Source organism: Sinocyclocheilus grahami, unplaced genomic scaffold (assembly GCF_001515645.1).
Source record: "Sinocyclocheilus grahami isolate Dianchi unplaced genomic scaffold, SAMN03320097.WGS_v1.1 scaffold37.1, whole genome shotgun sequence".
NCBI lineage: Eukaryota > Metazoa > Chordata > Actinopteri > Cypriniformes > Cyprinidae > Sinocyclocheilus > Sinocyclocheilus grahami.
Window position 1 is genome coordinate 689,388 of NW_015505216.1, and position 15,010 is coordinate 704,397.

Below are 15,010 nucleotides of genomic sequence, written 5' to 3' on the forward strand. Positions count from 1 at the left end.
AACCGCTTGCAGTGTGAACGCTCTAAATCCATTAACAAAATCTGTTGAAGACAGGAGCGCAATCTGTTCACAATTAGTCCTGCCGCAGAGAACACGCCAACTCCGTTTTTCTGCACCATGAAAATGCATATAAATAGTACGCCAATAAAAACGAAAACTCGTGGTATTGATATGCAAAAATGGACTTTGGCGTGTATATGCTACGCACGTGTTTGGCGTGCATATTATGCGCAGTTTTCGTGTGCATATGATACGAAATTTATTGGCGTGCATATGATATGCAGTTTTCACGTACATATGATACGCATCTACTCCACAAATCGGATTGGTAGCCTATACATGTGTGCGTGCATGCGGGGAAGGGGTGCGATTTTCGAATAATAATCTAATAATTCTTAGCGACCATCGGATGTTATTTTTGCTTGAAATGCCCATCCCTATTCTGTATGCAACAATATATGACCGAATCGCTCAGTCTGATTCTTAAAGTATGCGCAGTTTTCGTGTGCATATGATACGAAATTTATTGGCGTGCATATGATATGCAGTTTTCACGTACATATGATACGCATCTACTCCACAAATCGGATTGGTAGCCTATACATGTGTGCGTGCATGCGGGGAAGGGGTGCGATTTTCGAATAATAATCTAATAATTCTTAGCGACCATCGGATGTTATTTTTGCTTGAAATGCCCATCCCTATTCTGTATGCAACAATATATGACCGAATCGCTCAGTCTGATTCTTAAAGGGATAGTTCACCCAAAAATGGTGTTTTCTTGTGTGAGCTGTTCCTTTTATGAATGCGGATTTGTGTAAAACTGCTTTGACTGTTTGAATTGTTGCGCAGCAGGCATTTATGAGGCAGATACTGATGTTAGTGGCCTATTTTTCTATTACACAGACTGCGTGTAAAGGCATGCAGCCCCATAAAGCGTGTTAATGCCTGTCTTTTATGAGCCTACCCTGTTAAAGACCCAATAAAAGACATTACACATGTAACATGCAGAGAATAGGGAAGGCTGCCGTTTATACTTCTATATAGGAGAGATAGAATTCAAGTCTGGTTTAAAAGAGTTCATCCGATTAAAATGCTCTCATCATTTATTTGCCCTCATTGTTATTATTCATTACTTTTTACAAACTCAAGGTCGCTTTACAAGTTACAAATATACTACTGTCAAAAGCTTGGGGTAAATTATGTATTTGTTTTTTATGAATTTTCTACTTTTATTTAGCAGCAGTACATTAAGTTGATCACAAGTGACAGTAAAGACATTAATGTTATCAATGTTACAAAGTATGTTTATTTCAAATAAAAGCTGAACTTTCTATTCATTAAAGAACCCTGGGAAAAAAAGTATCACAGTTTGTACACAAATATTAATATTATAAGCATCACAGCTGTTTTTCAACATTGAAAATAAGAAATATTTCCAGAGCACCAAATCGGCATATTAAAATTATTTCAGAAGAATTATGTGATGCTGAAGATTGGAGTAATAACTGCTTTGCATCACAGGAATAAATTACATTTTAAAATATATTCAAATAGAAAAACACTATTTTAATAATAATAATAATAATATTTCACAGTATTACTGTTTTACTTTATTTTTGACCAAATAAACAGCGATGTCTTTCAAGAGCATTTCTTACGAACTTTTCACAAAAATATATTTTTAAGAACTTAAAAAAAAAGGCTATCAATGTCTTAAGAGGACTTGGAATATAATGTTTATATTACACATTTATACTATTTTCATAGTACTTTTTTTTTTTTTTACTATGAACTGCTATTTTGTAAAAAAAAAAGAGCATGATTAAGATTCTTCAAAATTTCTCTTTTTTTTTTTATTCCATTAAAAAATTATTTTAAAAAACTGCATACAGGTTTGAAACAACATGAGGGCGAGTTAATAATTTGTATTTTTAGATGACACTGCAGCAGTGAGGTTCAGGCGCGTGAGCTCCATGTGCTGATAGCTCCAGCGTCCTGGCTGTGTGTTCCAGTGATATACGGGGCATCCCGCTGGTTCACTGCACTGAAGCGTGTAACGACCTAAAACCCTGCTGTTTGAGTGACAGCCGGCTGCCGTTAGCTGTCCATCTCACATCTAACAGCACTTCCCTCTATTTGTTTCCACTGTTGCCCATCCTAACATGTCCATCTCTGTTGTTTCTATTTTTTCTTTTCTTTTTTTTATGAAGAAAGTGCATAGCGTCTGCCATAGTTTCTAATGTCTGTGTGTCTTGTTAGATGAACGATATCATCGGCACTATAAGAGAGTCAAACCTGAAGCTGACCCTGGCGTTTGGGATCGGGATGCATCACGCGGGACTTCACGAGCGAGACCGGAAGACAGTGGAAGAGCTCTTTGTCAACTGTAAGATCCAGGTGAGACCTGCTGTTAGGTGATGTGTGATTCACCAGCAGATCAACCTTTTTCCACGCTGACCCCCCAAAGCATTTTGGAAGAAATTGAATATATGAACTATTTTTGGGTGAATAGCTGTCAGCTGAGAGATTGTAAAAGAATCATAAATATACTCGTGGAGAACTTTTGTTGGCATTTTTGAGTGATGAGAGATGAATTGATTTATTCAAATCCAAACCAGATCCAAACGAAACGTCCTTATTAATGCAGCTCGCTGTTCTCGTGGGTTTATGTCTTCAGAGGCCTGGCTGTAAAATGTTGATATAATGCAAATGTGATATTTCACACATCAGTATGATAGCGATTTAGCATGTAAAGCACATCTGAAGTTCAGTTAACAGAGGCACTCCACGGATAGAAGAAGTCTCTTATGCTCATGCATTTATTTGATCAAATATTGCGAATTGCGGTTTAAAATAACTGTTTTCTCTTTGAATATATTTAAAATGTAATTTATTCCTGTGAGGCAAAGCTGAAATTGTAGCATCATTACTTCAGTGTCACATGATCCTTCAGAAGTCATTCTGAAAAACAGGAATCATGATCTGGCCTGTAATATGATTATTAAACTTCAGAAGGCTCTGATGGAACGACCTGTTGCAAGAAGGAAAGAATAAAACAATATTTAACACACTGACACAACACATAGATTGTACTAGAGTTGGCACATTAATCTGTTCATTGCCTGTCTTTAAACATATTGTATAAATTACAAATGATCATATTAGCAAAATACCACATTTGTCAACCTCTAATTCATATGTATTGATATATTAGTGCATAAACAAATTTATATTTATATGTACAGTATATATTAAGTAAAACATGTCTTGTGTATTTTAATAATTTTAGAATTGTATTTCTTTTTAATTACGTAAAACAAATTGTATAGGTTTGTTCTGTGTGGTTATACAGTATTCATTTGCATAGTGCATAGTATTTTGTTTGTTCAGGGCCTGAAAAGGTCTTAAAAGTCTTTAAAAATAAAATAAAGTGACGTGACATGTGGCCGAGTATGGTTACCCATACTAGGAATTAGTGCTCTGCATTTATCCCATCCAAAGTGCACACACACAGCAGTGAACACACACACCGTGAACACACACCCGGAGCAGTGGGCAGCCATTTATGCTGCGGCGCCCGGGGAGCAGTTGGGGGTTCGGTGCCTTGCTCAAGGGCACCTCAGTCGTGGTATTGAAGGTGGAAAAGAGCGCTGTACATTCACTCCCCCCCCACCTACAATCCCTGCCGGCACGAGACTCGAACCCGCAGCCTTTGGGTTACGAGTCCGACTTTCTAACCATTAGGCCACGAGTTCCCCCCATAATAAAAATCTTACTGACCCCAAACTTTTGAACTCTAGTGTGTTTTTGGCCATGAAATAGGTCTGATTTCTTACAGTAACTGAGGGGCCGTTTACACGACAACGTTTTCATCCAAAAACGGGAAACTTTTTATGTGTTTTGACTGTTCGTTTACACGACAACAGCGTTTTGGGGACTGAAAACGCATATTATATAACGTATACACCCAATACGGGAATCTCTGAAAACGGTGACGTCATGTGCGTGCGTAGTACGTGTTCGGTATGTAGACATGCACAGTACGTGTCCATTTTAAAGGCAAGCGTGAACAAACGTACACAACAATGGCGGAGTACATGGTACTGTTGTTGCTGCTCAAGAGTTTGCTAACGCTTCTTCAGCAAAGTGTGGCTTTACTTCACCAATATTACAACCAACGGCGGAGACGCATCATATACAACATATAATCTTCACTTCCCTACAGGTACTGTTTGCTAACAAGGTGACAGCGCCAACTACTGGCCTAGCATACGCAATTCAGCGTTTTTGGCCGTTTTCGCGGATATGTGTAAACGCGAATCGTTTTGAAAACGTTGTCTTGTATACGTGAAACTTTTTTAAAATGCAAGACTTTTCCGTTTTTGACTACATCGTTGTCGTGTAATACATAGCGTAATTCAGTGGCGTTTTCTGGTACTACATAAGGTAAGATATATGAATTATATGAGATAAATTGTAAAACGGCTACAACCCTACAAACAAAATAAGGTGAAATAACATTGAGATAAGATTTGACCCTACATTTTCCTTTGACTTCTCTCTAAGGTGTTAATTGCAACCAGCACACTAGCGTGGGGCGTCAACTTCCCTGCTCACCTAGTGATCGTGAAGGGCACAGAATACTATGACGGAAAAACCCGCCGCTACGTGGATTACCCCATAACAGGTAACATCTGTTTTTATATGTGTGTGTTTTCGCTGACTGACTGTCCAATTTCATTGATCTCTATCATTTCCATTCCAGATGTTCTTCAGATGATGGGTCGAGCAGGGCGACCGCAGTTTGATGACCAGGGCAAGGCTGTTATCCTTGTGCACGACATCAAGAAGGACTTCTATAAGAAGTTCTTGTACGAGCCATTCCCTGTGGAGTCTAGGTGTGTACAAAGCAATAAATCTCCCTGTTTCGTGTTAGTACTCTAAGTGACTGTGTGATAATGACAGAAGTGGTGTATTTCCTGTGTATCTTCAGTCTTCTGAGCGTGCTCGCCGACCACTTGAATGCAGAAATCGCAGCAGGCACAGTCACCTCAAAACAAGACGCCATGGATTACATCACCTGGACGTACTTCTTCCGCAGGCTGGTCATGAACCCAAGGTACCGCATGTCGTGCATCACTCACAACATTCACTGTCTCACCCCGGGTGAAGATCCTAGTTTTGAGTCTCATCAGTGATGTCATATGGCTAGGATACTTAGTTGTAGTGGTCAACTGATACATAGAAAGCAGGATGGCCATCATTGCTAAGATTAGAGATGGACATGTTCCATTTGGCACACATGGTGCTCATGAAGATAGTTTTTGCTTTCATGAAGATTTAGACTGCATTAGGTATCATAAATTAACAATGGACAATATGGACTTTTATTAATCTAGCTGTCATAAATCATTGCATGCTGTCCCAACGATAACCAATTAGACTTCAAGGAACCATACAAAACGGCAGCATAAATCTGAAAAAAAGATAATCTATGGTGTGTAGCACCTACAGCTCTGCATATCTTTTAAGGGTGGAACCTACAGCCCTGTGGTTTGTCTGAACAGTCAGTTCTTTTCTTAGCTAACTCCCAAAGGTTTGTTTAAGACCAGCTTTTGAACTGTGGAATAATAATGCGACGCTATGAAAAATTCAGAAAGAGTCTGTAGACCTGTGGCCTTTTAGTCAAAGACATGTCCTTTCTCACACTGACACACACACATCAGGCCTCCTGACAGGCAGTTACCTTCATGACACCTCTCTCCACCTGTTGACTGGTTGGAGATTTCCACATTGTGCAAGCTTGTACCAGCCAAAACTGGCTCTGTAAATTATCCTTCCAGACACAAAGCACTAAAGAATAGGTGTGTGTGTGTGTGTGTGTGTGTGTGTGTGTGTGTGTGTGTCTGTCTGTATGGACAACTGATCATTATTTACATGGACATCTTTATTTACATGTCACCATGATTTGTTTTTGCTAATTATTAACACACACAGATTATGTTCTTAATACTTCATTGCTTGAGTGCTAAAAAATTAGCAGTTTCTTTTTTTCTTGCTCACAGCAGGAGAAATGTTTGCCGTCACTCAGAGTTAATGAAGTGCATAGTTGTGTGTGGATCTCATGTGGTGGCTCTTAGAACTTTGCGGAGCATGGAAGTGATTTTAAATCTCCAGCAAACCTGGGAATGATTTTGCTGCGTAGCATTGCTTTTCTGGAGGTGTGGGGGTGTTGTGTTTTTATATATACACCTACCTGTGCTGTCAGAGGAGACTGAGACTGGTGTGTTTTGTGCATCTGTGCACTATCACTAACAGTATAAAATAGGGATGCACGATATTATCGGACTGATATCGGAATCAGCCGATAATGGCTTTAAATGTACATATCGGCATCTGCCCGATATGAAAAATTATGCCGATATGTCTTGCCGTTAAGAGGAATTCGTTAACTCACATGTGCTCAGGGTGAGCTAGTGATTAGATCACGTAAACAGTGTGGCTCATTCTTGAAGCAAATTTTTGTCTGAATGATGATTAGATTGACTATTTTGGATCGCTGAATTTAATTTGTGAAAGCACGTACAGAATGACGTGTTCGGTGTGTGATAAAGTAAACAGTAATAGCTCATGCAGTGGCAGCAGTGAAAGCCTCCACCGGGTCCTAATGCCCGCTCAGTAAGGAGTTGTAATCTGTAGGGGGCGCTGTTTGCTTACTTCTAATTAAATTAAGCGTAAAATAGCCTACACAAATAACATTTAGACTGTGTTTCTGATTAAATAATGCAGTAATTGATGTCATAAAATAATGAGTATGTTTTGATCTAAAGGTCAGAAGCTATAGCTTACATGAAAAGAAAAACAAACATGACACTTGTAAATTAAATACATTTTATATATACTGATTTATTTTTATTAATTTTTTTTTGCAAAAGAGTTTTTAAAGAGTTTTTGCAAATCTTTTGCTTTAGACCATCTACAAATGTTAAATCTTAAAATAATATGTTAGGGTTAACACTGCATCTTTCTGAGGGGGGAAATGCAGCGATCGATATATAGTTTATTTATAGTTATTTTCAAAGCATCAATGTACTGTCAAAAAACCTTCTTTATTGTTTATTAACATTATTAATTGTAACAAATAAGTTATTGTTACAAACTAACCAAAATTAAAAATATTTTGCTTATTATATCTGCACAGGAGAGACTTGGTGTTTCCAAACAAAAGAAAATATATCGGTATCGGCCAAAATGAGTTGAAAAATATCAGCATATCGGCAATAATCCAATATCGTGCATCCCTAGTATAAAATGCATTATTTGTGTGATTCTGTAATGTATTGATTAACCTGTTAGTGTTCTACTGTGCCGCCCTCGGTACACTGTGTGTTATTGAGGGTTAACTTTCTGACATACAACAACTCAAAAATACATAAACCACACTTTCATTTAACAAATAAAAATCCCATGCCATGATAAAGCAATTTCTGTCTTGACACAAATCTTTTGCGATGTCCTAACAGCCGCGATTAGCACACATCTTGTCCATGTCTGCTAATGTAGGCCTATATAGTGTATTACCTATAAAAATAATTTGGTTTAGACTGGAGGTGAAACTAGACCAAAGCACAAAGTAAATTGTTGTTATCTAGCTGCTAATTTTATTAAATCGTATATGGTAGAAAATTAGACTATTAGTTACATTTTTAATGCTACTTTTTTAATGCTACTCTGTAATATGTATATGATTAAATACCAAAATAATTATCAGATCTAGCAAAGAAGGATCTTATCTTACAAAGCTACGAAGGCCAGTGGAAAAATCACAGCTTGGAGAGAATTACTAGACGTGTGATTGTTGTTCATTAGGCACTTTTTGTTTCGATTTGAATTTGATTTTATCTTAATGCTGATTAATTCTTTTGACAGTATTTGACTTTAGTAAAAGATTTGCTGTTCACTTTGAGCTGTTGTTTGAGTGCTGTTTTCTATATCCAGGAAGAACAGGAGACATGCATTAAGAATGTGTCATTATTTCTGGCTTTAAATCTACTTGAAAATAATTGAAATTGATTTGACACATTACTCTTAGGTTTATTGTGCCTCATATCAGCATTGCATTATCGAGCAAGTTTATTATATTTTTCTCTGTATTGTGCAGCTATAGTGTGAACTGTAAAAAAAAAAAAAACACACACAATATAAATCAACCAATCTGTTGATTTTGGCCTCATTTTTTATACTAGTGCTTCCCTATTATTTATGCACTTCAAATAATAATAATCGTAACGTCTTTTTTGCAGTAAAAATATCTAATCGTTCTTCAAAATCAAAACTTCACCTGATTTGCAAAACTGTGTGAGAAATGAAAGCTTTTTTTAGAGGATCTGTTTTTACTATAATTTGCCATGAGGTGCTGGTTTTTTTTTTGGGGGGGGGGGGGTTGTATACTTTTTCTTTGTTTAATATCTGCAAGTGCCACAATACAAAATACACTTACATTCAAGATATATTCATATCTTATCTTATCCAAGATACTTTAATACATTTTGCTGTTAGCTTGTTTTAAGGATCTTTAGCTACACTAGATATGCTTTATTAAAGATACTCACAATGATTAAATGTACTCAAGAAATATTTGTTTGTTTTTTTTACAGTACAATATTGAAAACCAATATAATAAGTGGATTCTACTTTGTGTGTATGTGTGTGTGTGTGTGTGTGTGTGTGCGTTTTTGTGACAAATGAGTTTTAAGGATCTTTAGCTGCACTAGATATGCATTATTAAAGATACTCACAATGATTAAATGTACTCAAGAAATATTTGTTTGTTTTTTTTTACAGTACAATATTGAAAACCAATATAATAAGTGGATTCTACTTTGTGTGTGTGTGTGTGTGTGTGCGTTTTTGTGACAAATGAGGACATACATTTGTATAATGACAAAGGTATTACAAGGAGAAGGTGACTTTCAGGACATTACCCCATGTCCCCACTTTTCAAAACGCTTATAAATCACACAGAATGGAGTGTATTGAAAATCTGAAATAGCACAAAGTTTCCTGTGAGGGGGAGGTTTAGGGGTAGGGTTGGTAAAGGGCAATAGAATATATGGTCTGTACAGTATAAAAACCATTACGCCTATGGGATGTCCCCACTTTTCACAAAAACAAACCTGTGTGTGTGTTTTTTCCACTTTTAACTGCTCTCTCTTTGCTCTCAGTTACTATAAGTTGGATGACATCACCCATGAAACCATTAACAAATTCCTTTCAAACCTGGTGGAGAGGAGTCTGAGGGATCTGGAATGTTCCTACTGCATGGAAATACAGGAGGTAGAGTCATTTTAGCATTTACATTTGTATGTGCTGCCCAGTTTTTTATGTTGTTTTTTTTATATAATAATTTACTTATATCAGTTATTAACAATAATCTGTTCACTATTACTGCTATTTTCAGATATTACTACTGCAGTATCATGAGTGAGCGTTGAGAGAGTTGCTGCAGAGTGTTTTATTTTATGTAGAATGCTGCCTTTGGAGACAGTGATGCAGAGCACTGGATTTTTGGAATGAAGCTAATAGTTGTTCCAGAAGTTGTCTTTTTGCTGGAGGACTGACAGGGAATTTCATCTTTGACCTGCCCGCTGTACGGCTGTATTTTGACCTCTGGTTTGTTAATCAGTGACCGTCTTTTGTTGTTCAGGACGAGCAAACCATCGAGCCGCTGACGTACGGCCGCATCTCATCCTACTATTACCTGAAACACCAGACCATCCGCATGTTCAAAGAGCGTCTGAAGTCAGAGCTGCCCATCCAAGAGCTGCTGGCCATCCTGTCGGTGAGCAAACATTCATTTTGAAAGGATCCACTCTTTCCTCTCATCTTCTGGTCATTGATGCGTTCAGGGACGGTGCACTTTAAACACCAATGCATCACCACCTTCACTGGCCAACATCCTGACACAGTTAATGATTATTCCATGAGTCCAGTTTGGCTGGATACAGCTGAGCACTCTCACACACACACACACATAATTCCACCCCAAGGGTTGGTGTGAAAATTAGCAGCTCTTTACGTTCGCCTCATTAGAGTGCCGCCCCTCTAGAGTGCCGCGGCCATAATTGAGACATAAAGGCTTTTCACACTTCACTGACGTCCTCACCACATGACATCTGTCTCATAGTAGAGGCGCTGCAGACCTGATGGAAACTCTCAAAGAAGATTGTTAAAACATGTTCTTATAACCAGTCCTGATAGAGCAGTTGAGATTAGAGACCGAGCAACTTCAGTATATAAAAGTAATGAGAATGTGCTTTAAATTGAAATTCCACGAATGTGGTATAAATAGGTATCTAATTTCTTTTATTTTAACCAGTTGAGGCACAGATCTTACTTTATTACCAAATTAGGCGAGATCTGAAATCCTGTTAGCCATTCTGTCATTTTTGTTTGTTTGGTTTTGTTGTGTTTTTGATAAAACAATATATTTCCTTTGGATGATTATTTAATGGTTATTGATAGAAAATGACAGATTCAATTTATAATTTTAGACATGTCACCAAATATTGATGACTTGGTTGAAATCGATGAAATAAATGAAGCATTTTATATCTTTTTTTTTATGTCGAATAAGCAGCATTTTTGTCCAAATGTTAAGCTTCGTTATTTTTTTTCAAGCCATTTGAAAAAAAAATATGTGACCTGTTCCATTATTTTAAGTCGCTTTGACCCAGAAAAACATTTTTAATTTTATACACAAATATAAAAAGTTTTCCACTCAAATCTGTTGTTGATGTTTGGACATTTTTTAACATGATTAAATCATTTATTTAATTAGTTCTAAAATGTATAAGAAATATAAAATGATTTTTTTTTTGCAATCAGAAATTTGAATAAAACATCAATCAGTATTTAAAAATACTAATAAAATTGGCACAATTTAAAAGTTGAAATTTCAAAACACAAAATTCAAAGTTTTTTGTTTTGCTTAATTTAATGTTTCTTCATAAAAGCCCATTGCAACTTCCAATTTTCTATATATATATATAAGAAAAGAAGACATCAGAGACCGTGACTGCTGTGTGACCTGGGCAAACAAACTACTAGAGGCCAGCTCAGATTTCCTGATGTTAAAGACATCGCCACAAATGCTTCATCTGCTGAACTGGTCAAAACATAGAAGGTTTGAGAGATGAGAGAAGGTTTGAGTCATGCCTGTGAATTTTAATGCCGGCGTGTTTGTGTGTCAGTAATAGGAAAAGAGCACATGTTAATGTGGTAATGTTGCCTGAGGCAGCAGGGATAAATCACTGATCCTCACAGTTATATGTTTCCCGCTTGATTATCCACTTACCACTCAGTCATTACATCTCGCTGTCTGACGCTCACACTGGTTGCTTAACAAAAGCATGACATGAAGTGGGCAGGACCCCCATTTTCACTCTAACCAGTCGTTCAATAGCAACAAATGACCCCTCCGCATGACACCTCCCCCATCAGCCCCTCTTTCACCCTTATTGTCCTCTAATTACCGTGGAAGGGTTCATAATGAGACACCAAGTCAAGGCCGCCCCTCATAGCTACAAGAGCTCCCCCATCCCAACACAATGGTCTTGACCTTCTCAGTTGTATTCAGCAATTAAAATAATACAACATAGCTATAAACTGTTAAACTGATATGCAATTCTTTGCAGTTTTTTTTGTCTCTGTGTCTAAGGTGCTATTAACACACGCATTAAAAAAAAATGCATAAAATAAATATCCTGCAATTTGACAACCTCCCTGTAGCTGCATAATTCCCCCCTTTTACAAGACTTAGATTGTTCCATGAAATTTGAAACGTTATGTTTTGATGTTTCGTGAAAAGCAATGTACAAATGTGAATTGAATTGTATTGAATTGAATTGATTTGAATATTGGCATTTAAGAAGTAACATTATTATTATTATTATGTAATGTATGAAAATTATAAGTAAATCTTCCAAAAAGTATTTTTTTTATTTCTTTTAAAAAAGAAAAACATTAAAATAAGGTGTTTAAACTAGTTTTTACAGTTTAAAGTTGTAATGTGATATAAAATATGTTAATATATTGTCTAACAATCTTGGGACTTATATAACTACAATAAAACAATGAATATAATATTTCGTTTTCAGAGGTTCACCTCTCTTTTTATTGATTTTTTTAAGCCAAGTTTTGTAGGGCAGCCTGGAAAGTCACAGAGAGTGCAAACAGGCTTTTTAGCTCAAAGAACTGTAATGTTTCTTTCTCTGTAAATGTCACTGAAAGATATAGAGTCAAACTGAACTGAACAGGTTGGCCTCCAATTACATTTATCACTTTTTTTTTTTCGCTTTATATTCTGTACAGTGCAGACTTCATAGAGAGATAAATCTAAGCTCAGGTTTAAACATGTTTAATAGTAACGGGTAGTGGTAGAAGAATATGCCTCATTGCTTCTTGTTTCTCACTGAAATATCTTCTACAATTGGAGATTTTGGGGGTCCATAATGCAATATATTTCTTAGTAAAAGAGTATACTCACTGAGAAAAAAAAAGGTTGGGTTGGACTTGTATTCACTGGCAGTTGATTGGATAGTGAAAGTGGTTGCTGTTTGACAGATGGCTGGAGAAGAAGGTTGAAAAAGATGTGATATCATCCTAAATGAAAAGTCATTGAAGAGACTGGTTACATTTTGATGATAGAAAAAAAAAAATTTTTAGTTTTTTTTTGTTTTTTTTTTTATAACATGCAGTTCTGGATTGTGCGCAATATGACCAGGCTTTATTCTAGTTGTTCATTTTGTTTTTATGACATTACCTTTACAACAGGAAGTCGTTCAATATTCAAAATATCGTAATAGTTTACATCTGTCTATGGCATTTTTCAGTCTTTAATAGAATATGCTGGATGTGGATTGGCGGGTAGACATAAAAGCGAGTGAGTGGTGTTCAGCGGATGCTTTGTGTGTGTTTACAGGACGCAGAGGAGTACGCCGAGCTCCCCGTACGCCACAACGAGGACCAACTGAACAGCGAGCTGGCCCAGCGGCTCCCCCTGCAGGTCAACCCTCACTCGTACGACAGCGCGCACACCAAAACACACCTGCTTATGCAGGCCCACTTCAGCCGGGCACAGCTGCCCTGCAGCGACTACGGAACCGACACCAAAACCGTGCTGGACAACACCATCCGCATCTGCCAGGTGTGTGTTTATCTTCATCTGTGTGTGAGTGTGTTTATATATTACGGTTTCTTTCAAATCTACAGACTTGCATTGACTCGGGAACAGATTCTCGGGAGCAGTTCTAGTTTTGTTCTGATAATAGCAGTATATCCCGCATATCCAGTATATAGATGACATGAAATCTAAACATAAAGCCTTTATAGAAATCTTTGTTGATTTGTAAAAAATGTCAATGAACACATTATACTGTATGTCAACTGCCTATTTGTTTGTTTATATTTATATAGTGCAACATTAGAATAAAACTCAAATTAATTGTTTCACTACTGAACTAGATTTTTACCAAAAATGTATCTTAGTTTTTAAAATGTGCTTAATTGCGAATTGTGTTCTTGTTAAAGAACTACGCTACCCATAATGCTAAAGAGAGATCTACCAATCAGAGGTGACGTGTGGAAATGAGATTCACTGCAAGCAGTGTTGGCTTGAGTTTTTGCAGACTAGGGAAGCTAACAATAGCTAACTACTTGGCGTTAGTTCATGTGGGATGTTTTTGATTTTTGTGTTGATATGCACGAGTATAAAGTTGTTGTTGTTGTTTTTTTATCTGAATAAAACTATAATGTTTTGTCATTTGTTCACACAGTTGTCTGGTTTGGTTCAAGGCTTAAGGCCTATTCATGCCAAGAACAGAAACTATAATATTAAATATATTAGTGTCCACACCAATGGACCATCATTTTCTGTTTATTCTAAGCACGCTTTAATGTCAGATGAGCTTTGGATGTCAATGTTTGATCATTTATTTCCTGTTAATAATCGCTCTGAAAGTGTTTCCAACACACTTTCATTTATTTTCATGATCCGAGGTAAATTATCAGTTGTTGCTTTATGTCACACGCAATGATATTCAAGCTGAAATTAAACCCTTTGATTATAATATTAAACTGTCAGGGTCTGTCAGGTCTACTCTACTCTGTTAAGGTCAGTTTAGCAAATGCAGTGTTAGAGCAGGAAATAATAGCAAAACAAGATTTACTTTAGAAAATATATGTCCTTTTTTAAAGAAGAATTCACAACCTTAATTGTTCTATTATTGCTGTGGTTAGCGTGGGTGTGTTTGTGGGTGGGTGTTGCAAAAGCTAACAAGTTGCTTTTCTGAGACTGCATCTTAATGGTGCTCTGCCATCCTGTGTTATTCTGACGCGTGTAAACAGAATCACAGTGCAACACACTGAGGACAGAGTGGCTGAAGTGTGGATATGATTTATGGATATTCTGCTGTCAGGTCGTTTGAAACGTAATAAAACACTCGCCTCAAGGGCAGCCATAAAAACGCATGCGCTGCCTGAGCTGGCCGAGCAGCCTGATGTTGATTGTTCATGCCTGATGGCACACCTTCAGATCTGTTTGCAAGTGGCTTTGCCTGAGACCGCACTCTTGATTTTCTTCGGCCGGAGACTGGACAGATTGTCCACGCTGGCGGTCCGGCTCTGCCAATGGCTCATGTGTGCGGAGCAGAGCAAGTGCCTATGATTCTCTACGTGTGTGTGTGTGGGAGTGATTGGCTATGCTTCTGGATCTGTTTGCAAGTGGCTTTGCCTGAGACCGCACTCTTGATTTTCTTCGGCCGGAGACTGGACAGATTGTCCACGCTGGCGGTCCGGCTCTGCCAATGGCTCATGTGTGCGGAGCAGAGCAAGTGCCTGTGATTCTCTACGTGTGTGTGTGTGGGAGTGATTGGCTATGCTTCTACATGATATGGTTACTTTTCTGGGTTCCCGCTGTGGCAGTGTTGCTGGCAGCCCCATGCATTCA

The 15,010-nt window shown here is 37.4% G+C and overlaps 1 protein-coding gene across 1 annotated transcript in view; it reads left to right on the forward strand.

The window, feature by feature from the left end:
* Positions 1 to 15,010, forward strand: part of ascc3 (activating signal cointegrator 1 complex subunit 3) — a 160,358-nt gene that overhangs the window by 137,539 nt on the left and 7,809 nt on the right. Inside the window, exons 24-30 of the mRNA XM_016267399.1 lie at positions 2,263 to 2,400; positions 4,570 to 4,690; positions 4,769 to 4,901; positions 4,997 to 5,122; positions 9,228 to 9,339; positions 9,710 to 9,844; positions 12,986 to 13,210. Of these exons, the coding sequence (XP_016122885.1) occupies positions 2,263 to 2,400; positions 4,570 to 4,690; positions 4,769 to 4,901; positions 4,997 to 5,122; positions 9,228 to 9,339; positions 9,710 to 9,844; positions 12,986 to 13,210 (990 nt within the window). The remainder of the gene's footprint in view (positions 1 to 2,262; positions 2,401 to 4,569; positions 4,691 to 4,768; positions 4,902 to 4,996; positions 5,123 to 9,227; positions 9,340 to 9,709; positions 9,845 to 12,985; positions 13,211 to 15,010) is intronic.